This window comes from Tinamus guttatus, unplaced genomic scaffold (genome assembly GCF_059628265.1).
Source record: "Tinamus guttatus ecotype Peru unplaced genomic scaffold, ASM5962826v1 Tinamus_guttatus_pri_ptg000390l, whole genome shotgun sequence".
In the NCBI taxonomy this organism is placed as follows: Eukaryota; Metazoa; Chordata; class Aves; order Tinamiformes; family Tinamidae; genus Tinamus; species Tinamus guttatus.
The window spans coordinates 778,545-791,742 of record NW_028288924.1 but is presented as its reverse complement, the minus strand read 5'-3'; the positions used below and the strand labels follow the sequence as shown (position 1 = coordinate 791,742).

Sequence of the window (13,198 nt, the reverse complement as noted above, 5' to 3'; positions counted from 1 at the left end):
ACTGGTGTGTGTACTGGTTACACTAATGTTCAGCTTGTTCATCAATGACTTGGATGAGGGGACAGAGGGCAGCCCCAGAAAGTTTGCAGATGACACCAAACTTGGGTGGAGTGGCCAACTCTCCTGGGGGCTGTGCTGCCATTCAGAGGGACCTAGGGAGGTTGGAGAATGGGCAGAGAGGAACCTTAGGAGGTTAAACAAGGGCAAGGACTGGATCCAGCCGCACCCAGACTCCTCTCAGAAGGAGTTTGGAAAGCAAGGGGGTCCAATCTGAACCTCGCGACCCAACGGGAGGGTGTCCTTGATGTCCTGTGTGTGTCTTGAACCTCCATGCAGTAGCTAATAAGTGACCTTGCCATAGAATCTCATGAAACCATTGTCATTACCAATAAAACCAATTCCTATTTCTTTCTCATGAGTGAAATGTATTGTGTCACTCACCCACACCACCACTCATTCCGTGACAGCCTGGTAAAGGGGAATCCCACCTGCCATGTATTTGTGCAGTTCATGAGTTAGCTGAATCCTTCTCCAAACCTGGCACTTCTGAACAGACATGTGGAGCCCCAATAAGCCAGCTGAATAAGTCATCTGAATCATATATGCACCATGTATCAACAAGCTCCCTTCTTATCCCTGTCTGGGTGTCCTGCCTAGTTAAGAGATGTGAATCAGGACTTCCCGTGGGACATTTCTAACTTTGGTAGATAATCATTATCTGATGAAATAAACTGCAACGTTGGAATCTGTATCCCTGTACTCTTTAGAGAAGGAAAACAGGTTACTCTACTTGATGGAACATATCCCAGAGGGAGGAATCCCAAGGGACAGAGTAATTCATGAATTAAGCTGGGCTTCAGCTCGTGGCAGCCTGGTAGCACTGCCCAGAGACAGCCGAGTGCAGGAGCAGCTCCTGTGCCAAGAGCAGCAGGGCTGCGGGCACTGCCTGCTGCTGCGGACAGGAGAGGAGAGAAGACAGAGAGGTGAAAGGCAGCGTGGATGGGAGGACAGAGGAGAGCTCATGGTGGGAGCAATCTGTGACACGGTAAGTCGCCGGCTGCAGGGTAATCCTACTGAGGTTTCTGGAGGGGTCTGCAGCACCCCTCCCAGCTGATGACTTTTCTTTTTTTGAGGACTGTTCTCCCTGCTTCTACTTTGCATACGAGGAGATGCTTCAGAACAGAAATTCCCTGTCCCAGCATCACAAGGCAGGGCATCATGGCTGCTTCTTCTGGAGCTGGTGCAGGACACTGAAGGCAATGTGTGCACACAGGTTCTTCAGAGCACTGTTCGAATTCAGAGCAGTGTCCATGCGCCCCAGGGTGCTGTGTGCCCGGGGCAGTGATGCTGTGAGGATCAGCACTCAGCCTGCCAGAGTGCTGCAGGGAGAAGCTCTGGGTGGGAGGAGAGATCCCCCCTGGGCAGGTTCATTCTCCTGCTGAGAGGCTGCTGTGTGGGGTCAGGGCTGCTCACAGCTCAGCCTCACCCACACCACATATCTGGAAGGGGCTTTTCAAGAGGACACTCTTGGAAAGCTTCTATGAAAGGGACAGCAATATCCAGAGGCTAGGATTTTGTTTTGTATCTTTGACAAGGCAGCAAATGAATGGGACATTTTAGGTTTAGATGCCTGAAGGAGAGTTCTGCAGTGCTGCTCTGAGGGATCAATAGGTCTGGGAGGACTCCACAATATTCCTTCAACTGCCTTTTCACCTGTGGCAGCAGCAATACCCCCTTTGCAGCTCTCCTCATTCTCATTGTGCTTAGTCTCACTCTGCTCTCAAGGGGAAGGGCTCAAGGGCATTTCTGACCTCCTCTGCAGTCAGATTTCCAGAACAGCAGAGCTGCCTCTCTCCTGCCATGTGCCTATTTCCCATTGCAAGGCGCAGGGGCTGAGAACCACTGCCCTGGGAGTCCACACTGTCTGGGAGGTGCAACCTGGGGACGGTGCTGCTCTGTCTCTCTGTCCTCCCTTGGCAGCAGTCACAGGGTTTCTCCTCATTTCCCTGCCTCTCCTTTCTGCTCTTGTCCTGGCAGTCAGCTGGGGCTTCAGCTACAAATTCAGATACTCACCCTGAGGTCCTGCAATGGAGGTGTCTGAAGAGGGACAATGTGCCCAAGGTGCTGGGCAGCGTCATTGGAGGGGCTGCAAAGGGGTTGACTCTCCCTTTAGGAGACCGTGTGACTGTCAGGACACGTGAATGTCTCTGTTGCCCTGCTGGGGTTGTGAGGTACCCTCCAGAATAGGACTCAGTGCACAGAGGCTTTGCCATTTAAAGAGCAGTGTCCTGTTCTCTCCATCACATATCCACCTTGAACTTAGATGGCGAGCAAAGTTAAGTGAGTGCTTTGAAACCAGTCTTCTATGATCTCAACAGAGTCCAGGTTTGTTTGGAGGAACAAAGCAGATGGGCTCAACAGCACTCCTCACTGTTCCCTAAGCAGCAGAGAGCCCATTTCCATCTCCAGCCTGCTTAATGTTCACATTTTCAGAAACAGAGACATCTGTCTTTATTTGCATGTCAATAAAGACATGCAAAGAACCTGACGAGATATGGTGACAGAATCTAAAAATTTCCCAAATAAGTAATTTTAAAAAAAAGTTAAACCCCCCTGCTGCACCCCAGACTCCTTGGAAGTGTGTGTGGGAATATTAAAAGACCCTTTATATTAAAGGTGGATGTCCTGTGACATCAACTCTGAAAAGGAGGGATATCAAGAACCAGTCCTTTATACACATTGGCGTAGAGTAACTCAGGCTCTGGCTCCTGCCAGAACACTCAGCTGGAGCAGAGACTGAGGAGCTGACTGAAGGTGACAGTGTGAAGAAGGAATTACTGAGAGCTGAGACAGGGATCGAGAAGCATTTCTATGAAAAACGGAAAGTTTATTTCAGAGAAAATTCTTCTAAGCTATTATTGCCTTTTCTTCCCTACACAGTTTTCCTGAGCCCAATAGAACAGATGTCCAACAGCAGCTCCAGCAACGAGTTCCTCCTCCTGCTGTTCTCAGACACACGGGAGCTGCAGCTCTTGCACTTCTCGCTCTTCCTGGCCATCTACCTGGCTGCCCTCCTGGCCAATGGCCTCATCATCACAGCCGTAGCCTGCGACCACCGCCTCCACACCCCCATGTACTTCTTCCTCCTCAAACTCTCCCTCCTTGACCTTGGCTGCATCTCCACCACTGTTCCCAAATCCATGCACAATTCTCTGTGGAACATGAGGGCCATTTCCTACTTGGAATGTACTGGGCAAGTCTTTTTCTTCCTTTTCTTCGTATCAGCGGAGTATTTTCTCCTCACAGTCATGGCCTACGACCGCTACGTTGCCATCTGCAGACCCCTGCACTACGGGACCCTCCTGGACAGCAGAGCTTGTGTCAGAATGGCAGCAGCTGCCTGGGCCAGTGGCTTTCTCAGTGCTCTCCTGCACACTGGGAACACATTTTCCCTACCCCTCTGCCAAGGCAATGTGGTGGAGCAGTTCTTCTGTGAGATCCCCCAGATCTTCAAGCTCTGCTGCTCACGCTCCCACCTCAGGGGAGTTGGGCTTCTGGTGGTTAGTGTGTGTTTAGGCTTTGGCTGTTTCACTTTCATTGTGGTGTCCTACGTGCAGATCTTCACTGCTGTGCTGAGGATCCCCTCCGAGCAGGGCCAGCACAAAGCATTTTCCATGTGCCTCCCGCACCTGGCCGTGGTCTCCCTGTTTCTCATCACTGTAGTGTTTGCCTACCTGAAGCCCCCCTCCATCTCCTCCCCAGCTCTGGATCTGGTGCTGGCTGTTCTGTACTCCGTGGTGCCTCCAGCACTGAACCCCCTCATCTACAGCATGAGGAACAAGGAGCTCAAGGGTGCCATTAGGAAAGTGATTTCATGGACATTTTCAAGCAGTGGTAATTTTTCCACATCTCTCCACAAATGACTCTTTCTGTATGCTGTATCTGGATTGAGCATTGTTTCTTCACGTTATTTTTATTATGACTTTTACTAGTGATAATAATTGTTATCGTGTTGCTACACAACTGCTTGTATTCATTCCCTTTTTTATGGTGTCTGCTCTGTCTCACCTGATACCCTAAATTTTGTCGAATGCTGGACAAGGACTGGCTCCCTAACAGTATCTCTGTAATAAAGTAATTTCTATCAGTATAGTACATGAAAGCTGGGCTTTTCCTCCAAAGCTGGTGTCAAGAATAGGCCCAAGGACTTGCACCCCTCAAGGGTCTGCTGCACAGGATTCTCCATGGGTTCAGCAACGCAGAGCTCAGAATCCTGTAATGATCTTTCAGAGACCAAGGGCTGGTTTGAGAATTCACCTATCAGAGTCCAAGGATAGTGGAGACACTGAATGGTCATGGATTTACACATGCACAGCTCTCCTACGTATTAAGGCACAGTGTCAGATGGCTGTTCTCATGGAGGGGAAGCTGGAGGTGTCAGGAGAGCACAGAGATCCTCCTGGGACAGCATAAGCCTGGGATGGACTGTGAGTAGAGCCTCATAAAGGGAGAGCTCATCAAAGATGGAGTTTCTTAGAGGTAAAGCACTGGGTATTTGCAGACAAAAGAGGACTTTGCAGTCTCAGGAGAGGCAGTGAGGACTCAACTGCCAGGAAGAAGGGAGAACGGAGAGCCCTCTGGGTCACCATCTATCCAATACCAGGGGCAGGATGTATAGGCACAACTGGACACAACGAGCACCCTTGGAAACGCTCTGCAGTCCAGGTGCCCTGGACTGTGCAGTCACCTGCAGTCCCCTGGAGGGATTAGAGGTCGTGATACCCATTTGGTTGGGTCTGACTCCTACCCCCGGTCACAGGGGCAGTGAAATGTCACCCTTAGCCACTTTATTCCCCCCTCTCCCCACTCCATATCCTTCCCAGCTCTGGATCTCTCTGTACTGACCATTCTGTACTCAGTGGTTCCTCCAGCACTGAACCCCCTTGTCTACAGCATGAGGAACAAGGAGCGCAAGGAAGCGCTGAGGAAACATCCCCAATGGTTACAATATCAGTGCCAAAAACTGTCCTGTGTGCAGTCACTTGTCATTCCCATGTACTTGGCATGAAACATGTGCTCTCATTTATTTCTTTATGAATGTTTACTCTTAACTTCCAGAATAAAATAATAATAAATAATTATTTAAAATACAATAGAGCACTACAGCAGGAACAAAAGGCTGATTATGGAAAATATGGGCCTGCTGCTAAATGGGTCAAGAGCCCTGGTGAGAGAGGACACAGAAAAGGCCACCTTTGTCTCAGGCTTTAGTGCTAAGAGTGACCCTCAGGAATCCTAGGCCCTGGAGTCCATGGAGAAATGGAGAAAGGAAGACTTTCCCTTGCTGGAGGAGGATCTGAGTAGGGCTCACTTCAGCAAACTGGACACCCACAAAACCATGGGCTCTGAGGGGACTCTCTTGCACTGTTCAGTGCCCACGTCCGACAGAGCTCCATGAACTGGAGAAATCGAGTCCCTCCAGTTACACTGCTTGTACCTCTGGCCCTTGGCAAGTGACCTTCACACATCAGAGACTCTCTGAGCACCACCCGATAGATGCAAAAAGGGGCTCACATTGGAATGCTGCATTTATGACACTGCATCTCGCACTGCTTTCATGCCTCCTGATGGTTAGCTTGCTTCCCTTTATCCCTTCTCTGTTTGTCACACTGCACCATTGCATGTTTCACGATCACATATCAAAGTGCACAAGTGGCAGTTTCTCCTCTGGTGTTATTCCTGTGTTTCACACCTCAGAAAACTTCACCTGCCACCTGCATGGTCAAAGTGACAACTGGGAATAGAAGAAGCGGAGCGCAAGGAAGGACCTTGCTCTACCTTGCTTGGTCTTGTTACAGGCATTGCCTGGTTCAGGCTGGGCTGCTTTTTCTTGGAGAGCAGCAAGAGAAGAGGCATCTTTCCCTTCTTTTAAAAGTCATCAGGCAATAATTTGCATCCTGCTTGTAATGCACACTTGCTACTCAGGGCCATAAGGGCCCAGGGCTTGGGGCATACAAAGGAGCATGATGAGAAAGAAGAGCACCGGCACAGCTCTGGAGCAGTCGGCAGACGGCGCGACAGAAAGAACCAGACCCCACTGGAAACAATGGTCTTATTTCACAATTAAAATTAAGGCAGTACAGAATGATATATTTAACCAAAGGAGCTTATTGCACACTGATTTTAGCATCAGACAAAATAAGCAAGGTAATGCACCTAACCATGAGTATACGAGAAAGAGAATAGTGATTAAAAGATACATCACCAATTGCCTAAATATGTTACTGTCATACAGATCCGCAGTCACTGGGGAGTCCCTGTTGTGGTGAGGATTTGGAGAACCTTCCCGGCAACTGGGAGGTCTTACGTGGTGCATCCACCCGTGAGGTCTCCAAAATCGCAGCAAGTGTGTCCATCTTTTATAGAGCCAAATCAGCAATTCATGATAACTTGCATTTTGTTTGTGAGCGGTGACATCTGATGTGGCATACTTTCCCTATCATGTGGGATGGGGATCTGGTCAGAGCCCAGGCCTCGGATGGGAGGGTTCCCTTCAAGATCAAATACAGCTGCACGAGAGCTTAAAAAAGCTACAGTTTAATAAGCCTCCATGCAAGCTGGCATGAACAATTCTACAGGTGAGTGTTTTGTACTGCAAAGGCAGCGCCGTATTCATCTCTAACTCAACTCCGACTCGGGCCTGTCGTTCAGGCCCTGGCACTTCAGTTCCTCATGTTCCACTCTGTCGTGACACACAAGGTTATATTGGTCCCCACATTGTGGGGCTGCCAAGAGATTTCCTTGGTAGTGGGAAGCCGCATGAAAAGTGAAACGGGACCAAAATACAGCTTGGGAAGCTCAGATTGGGCAATAGGATGAAGAAATATCACTTGAAGGGTAGAGCAGTGGTGCTACAGGGCACCCAGAGCGAGTCTGTCAACACCAATGACTTTGTGTTTCAAGAAACAGCCACTGAGGATGGAAAAACCCTCAATGAAGTGAAGGAGAACCTCTTGTGAGAACTTGCTGGGGAAGCAGATTGGGTGTCCATAGTCTGCCGGGACACAGGAGCAGGTCTAGGATGACCTGTGGTAGAGATGGCCAAGGGCGTTGCCAGGGCCCCAACAGAATGGAGGTCTTTATCCTCTTGACTATGGCTGTTCTGTCTCTCACCGAGGCCTACCCCGAATCATCAGGACTTCTTTGCCCCCTTTATCCTTCTGGGGACCCTGGGAGGTGTCGTGTGTTTGTCCTGCACTCAGCATTGCCCACCCTTACCCAAACAATGATGCCAGGGAGGACGTGGGCAACACGTGGAGGAAAGGATCTCCCTTCCCAGGGTTTCTCTGCCTGTGCTATGCCATTTTCCTTGATAAAACACATCAAGGGTGTATTCAGCATCAGAGCCACCTGAGTATTTACCTAACTATTACCAATGATTATATATTTTAGCTTTAATCAGCCCCTGCTGATTTGTTGTAGTTAATGGCCTCAGTGGGATCCATTAATGCTCTACAAAACTTCAGAGTTTCCTTCTCACTTTGACTTCTTCACTGATTTCTTCAATCTCCTTTCAACAGCTGCAACTCATGGACTCAGCTCCAAGTACTGCATGGAGCTCATTAAAAAGCAAAAAGCCCTGATAAACCAGGACTCTCCCTGCAATTTCCTTCAAGTGTCCATGGCTAATTGGAGACGTTTGGGGAGTGTAGCTGAAAGCTGAAGACAACAATCATATACAAGTATTTCATCTTTTTAAAGTTTTCTATTATTATTCTAAAGAATAGGTGACAGCACACCTTTCAATTCATCGCCATCCAGAGTGACTCCTAATGAAGTCAGCACATGTAGGAAAAGCCGTGCCCCAGAGGATCAGGCACTGTATGCACAATCTTTCTCCTCACCTCCCCAGCCCTACCATTTCCCTCATCAGTCTCTTGGGAATTAAAATCACTCATGTGGAAAGCCAGCCTTAGTCCACCTAAGTCTGCACTCAATGTTATAGTTCACTTGCCCCAGTTCTCACCTGCTTTACTTGGACAACTGGCTGCCAACAGGCACAGGAGGATTGTCTATTAGTTACAAGGAAACAAAAATAAAAAATAAAACAGAGTATAGTTTCATGGAAAATAATGACACTCTTTGAATGTATGCTAAGTCCATACAATCCGTACATATAGTAAGGACTTGGCTAACGGGGCAGACTACAGAGAGACAGACCAAGGTTTAACCTCCCTAAAGGGCAAACCAACGCTGGGTCTCTGAGAGTATGGGGAGGAGTCACAATGTGTCCAGATAGTGCCCTAAAGGGGATGTTAGAAATCGTCACTTTAAACAGGACATGTGAGAATGGGAGACTTAGGTAGATGCACAGAAGACAGGGGAGAGAAGGGGCCAAGACCCCCAGCATGAAGAGCTGGGCTCACAGCATCACTGATGAGCTGCCACAGACTGAATAAGCAACCCAAACAAGTCCTTCCTTTGGCAGTGACTTGGAAAGCCACATCCCTGACAGGGTTCCAGGGAGATGGGTGTTCTCTTCTTTAAGATGGTGCCCAGGACTCTACTGCAGAGATGAGGAAGAGCATAAAAGGAGGTTGTAGGGATATTCGCTAACTTCATCAGCTGCACAGCAGGGAGCTGGTCATCTCACAAACTGCTGATGGAGTCAAATGAGGTGGGGACTGATGAGTGAGATGGGGACTGCTGGATGAACTCGCGCAGCCTGGACCTTAGTTCTTGTTCCCAGCGATCCTGCTGCTCTCCATCAAGGCTCCCAGCTTCAGGAGCTCCTTCCTGAGGTGTCACACAGAAACTGTCACTGATAGGGCAGAAGGAGAGAATCCAGGGCAGGTTTCCCTGGCACTGGCTGCCCCTCTTCTCCCCCACGCCGGGGTGGGCAGTGCTGGCTGAGCCCAACACAGCAGCTCACACAGCCCCCAGGCCCCCACACCAGCACCCTCAGCCCCAAGCTGGGCTCCCCTCCCTGCCCCATCCCCGCACAGCCCCCAGCACAGCCAGGAGCCCCGCGGGGCCTCACAGCCAATGGCTGCACTGGGCATGATGAGGTCACTGCTGCCGCAGCCCCTGATAGGCCAGCTGCAGGGAGAGGGCGTGGCTGCTGCTTGGGAGGTCCCCGCTGCGGGCAGAGCTGATTGGGCAGCAGCAGGGCTGGCTCTGCCTGGTGACTGTGAGGTCACCGCTCCCGCAGCGCCTCATTGGGCAGCAGCCGGGCCCTGCGGGGCTCTGCGCTGCTGAGATCATCTCCGCGGAGCAGCTGCTGAGCCCGGGCTGGGCTCCTGGCGGGGAAGGGCTGGGGAGGCCATTGCTGCCCTGGAGGGCAGGGCCAGAGAGCTGGGCGGGACGGCGCTGTGACGTCATGTCTTTGTGAGCGCCTGATTGGCCGGCAGCAGGCAGGCAGGCGTGGGCGGTGGGTGGGGGGTCTCTGTGGTGAGAGGAGCTGAGAGGGCAGCAGTGGTTCCTGTGTGGGGAAGGGGTTTGAGGAAGCTGCTGTCTCTGAAGGCCACAGGCAGCAGCAGGGATGTGGTGGGTTTGCACCTGTGAGGTCACCTCCGTGTGAGCAGCTGGGTTTGGGGTTTAGGCTTTAGGGTTGTGATGAGTGGCACAGAGCCTAGTTGGAGACCTGCAACTATTGGTATGAGGATTCAGTCAAAGCCTGTTCAGTTTATTAATCAGTGACATGAAGGGGCAGAGTGCACCCTCAGCAAGTTTTCTGAGGATAGAAAAGTGGGAGGAATGGCTGATAGCCCAGAGGTCTGTGCAGCCTTTAAGAGGGACCTGGGCAACCTGGAGAGTTGGGGGTAGAGGAACCTCATGAAGTTCAACATGGGCAAGTGCAGGGTCTTGCAGCTAGGGAGGAATAACCCCATGTACCTGGACAGGCTGGGGGTTGACCTGTTGGAGAGCAGCTCCGCAAAAAGGGACCTGGGAATCGTGGTTGGCAACAGATTGAACATGAGCCATCAGTGTGCCCTTGTGGCCACTGATACTGGTGGCTGAGGTCTGACGGTACTCAGAGTGCCCCCACAATATTGCAATGGCAGGAGATGTCTTTGGGTGGCCACTAGCTCCAGGCTGTGGTGTTTCACTGCGGGTGCAGGAATCGCCCTCCACTGCCCCTTCCCTGGGCCTCCTGGGTCCCCCCTGCCTCTCTGGGGATTGCAGAGCCCTCCTTTCCCCATGTGCACCTGGGTTTAGTGCTCTACCTTCTGGTCCCTGCACTGTGAGTCATCCCTGTTTCGTTAAAGCTGCACTCAGTGCCCACTCCCAGGCAAACCCTGTGCCTGGAGATCCCCTGGGGGTTCTCTCATCAGCACAGTCACGTGTGGGGCAGCCTGGCACAGGCAATGCAGAGACCATTGCCTATCTGCAGTGGTCACTGAGAGATGAGCCCTAGATTGAGGCTAACAGATCACCCTGGAATGCTGACGTCTTCCCCTTGATCTCATGGAGTTCACAAGCAGAAGAGCAGGCCCATTTGTGGTTGCACACCCTTGGGCATATTTTTTGATTCCAGTTTCTAAAGAGAGGCCAGATTCAGGACCATCATAGGGAAGATCCCTTTTTATTATGGAAATGTTATTCTGGAGTCCAGCTGTTGCTTAAGGGAACCCAAGGACTGGTCCTGCCTGTTCTTCCAGGGTACGAGGGAAAACAAGTCTATTTCTACCAGCTTAGGAGAGTTCCTGGGCCATATCTGCAGAATAAAGCGTGGAAGGACAGCACGGAAATGAGGAGGCCAACTCTAAATAGAGAAGATCCTGCTGCCCTCCTGGAATGTGTCTTCAGGAAAGACGAACTGCCATGGGAAGGCTGCCTCTAGACTTTAATTCACTCATGTTTAGTTTTGTATGTTGGAGCTTTGCATGGAACCATGGAAACCTGTGGTGATGCTTGGTTGCCATTTCTGTCATATTAGAGAGATTTGAGATCACACTCTAACCATAGGCACGAGAGCTGAGATCTCCTAAACAACAGCAGCGTCCAGCAGCGTCCCCGCAATGGCCTCCATGTCCCTGCCCGCTGCTGAGACACCCCTGGCCTCACAGGCAGCGCCTGCTGCTGCCCCGGCAGCTCCGCGCACACAAGGGACCTCCCCGCGTGTCTGCACCAGACCCCGCTGCCGGCCGCGCTGCTGCTGGGACAGGAGCGGCCTCAGAGCCCGTCCCCAGCCATGGGCCAGCGCTGGCCTCGCAGCTGCTCTGCCAGCAGGGACCTCCCAAGGAACTGCCCAGCCAGGCGCCTCTTGCTGGCCTGCCCGGGACTCAGCAAAGAGCAGAGCTCACGGTCACCCTCACAGACATGTGCCTGTTAATGCCTGCTTCTGTCCCATGAGGTGTGCAGACAGTGTGACCTCCCAGTGAACATCAGTGCCATGTCTCTGCTGCTGTTCTACCAAGTGCTTAGAAACATTGACTTGACAAGTCTGATTTTATGGTAGGACTGTTGTAGAGCAGCCAGCCAGCTGCGCTGCAGGGCCAGGTCTCTCACGACCAGGAGATCCATTACCCTGACTGCCTGCAGCCCCTCAGGGCAGCCCCTCTCCCCAGCACAGCACAGGGTTCCTGGCGCTGGGGCTCCTCAGGCGTCTCCAGCGACAGAGCAGCCTGCCCAACTGAAACCCTTGGGAACAGAGTTTTGTATTTATTGTCCCCACAAGCTCATCACTGCTCCTTTACTTTGCTCTGGAGATGTCTTTGCTACACAGACAGCCTTTTCCCAGGTCCGTGAGCCCCTGCTGCCCTGGCCATTCCTGCACCCCTCTCCTGTGCTCCCTGCAGCATCCTGGGCTGGCAGTGCTGCTCTGTAGGGTGAGCAGCTGTGGGGACACAGGGTGACTCCACACTGGCCATGATGGTCAGGGCAGAGCCAGCTGGACCACAGTCACTGCAGCTGACCACCCCCTCCCCAGGGTGTGCAGCTGTGGAGGATGCTTGGAGCAATCCCAGGGTATTTCACATGGCTCAGGATGTGTTTGGAGGTGTCATTAGACCCAGGCTGCTGCCACACCTGAGAGCCCTGATTTGGGGCACTGCTCGGTTTGGTCCTTTACTCCAGGTGGTTTTGTGAGTTCCCACTCAAAACCCATCCCAGACATGTTTTGCACCTGGAGATCCCTTCTGTTCTCCAGGTGGCTCCATATTCCTTCTGGAGGAATGGACATCTGTCACCAGGCTGTTACTATTTGGGACAGTCCCTGGGAGATACTTCTTGAGCGCTCATTCTCTCCAGGGCACTGGGATGCCACAAGGGCCATCTGAATCCAGCCCTCATTCCCATCACTATGCGAGCTGATGCCCCTTGGCCCATGCACAACCAAGCATGGCAAGAGGGTCTTTATGGGTGCAATTCCCTGAGCACATCCTTGACTCCAGCTTGGGAAGAAGAGCCCAGCCTTCAGGCACAGTGCAGAGAAAATCCCCTTTTATTACAGAGATGTCACTTGGGAGACCAGCTGTGACACAGTGAGGGCAGATTGAAGGATGGCCTCTAGATCAGACAGGCTGAGTTTGTGCCTCAGCGGAAGGGGCATGAATACAAATGTTTGTGCATAATCATGAGTATCACAGATATAACACCCAAAACAAAAGATTTGCCTGAGAAACATTGAAAATAATTTGTGAGAGAGATGGACAGCTCATTGCTACTGAATCTGTAACCCTTGAAGTAGTTTTGTCAGTGTCTCCTTGAGTGCCCTGTTCCTCATGCTGTAGATGAGCAGGTTCGCTGTTGGAGGCACCAGCCAGCACCAGATCCAGAACTGGGGAAAAGATGGAGGAGGGCTTCACACGGGCAAATATTGCAGTGCTGATAAGCAGGGAAAACATGGCCATGTTTGGCAGGCAAATGGAAAAAGCTTTGTGCCTTTTCCATTTGGATTTGACCTGGGCGCAGCAGCAGCAGCAGTGCTAGGATCAGGGCAAGGAGCAGTGGAATAGCAGTGAAGAGCTCGTCCCTCAGCTGAACCGTCAGACCACGGGCCAGGCAATGCCTCTGCAGCCAGTCAGGCTCCAGGTGCTGCTTTGATGCCAGCTCTGTGCTAGGAATGACAGGGTTTCATGATTGGCGGGGAGTCACCAGGAGGGCTGAAGCCCCCATGCGATGGTTGTAGCGACTAAACATCTGCTGTGGTAGACCCAAAGGGCACTCTGCCAAAACCAAACTGTCCTCATTGCAC

The 13,198-nt window shown here is 51.6% G+C and overlaps 1 protein-coding gene across 1 annotated transcript; it reads left to right on the top strand.

Annotated features, from left to right (window-relative positions):
• The first annotated feature begins 2,963 nt into the window (after positions 1 to 2,963).
• Positions 2,964 to 3,923, top strand: LOC148593453 (olfactory receptor 14A16-like). The gene has a single exon (XM_088530921.1). The coding sequence runs from the start codon at positions 2,964 to 2,966 to the stop codon at positions 3,921 to 3,923; it is 960 nt and encodes a 319-aa protein (XP_088387047.1).
• The last annotated feature ends 9,275 nt before the right edge of the window (positions 3,924 to 13,198 follow it).

Coding starts and splice junctions, on each gene's coding strand:
- LOC148593453 (XM_088530921.1), top strand. CDS start 2,964: ATGTCCAACAGCAGCTCCAGCAACGAGTTCCTCCTCCTGCTGTTCTCA.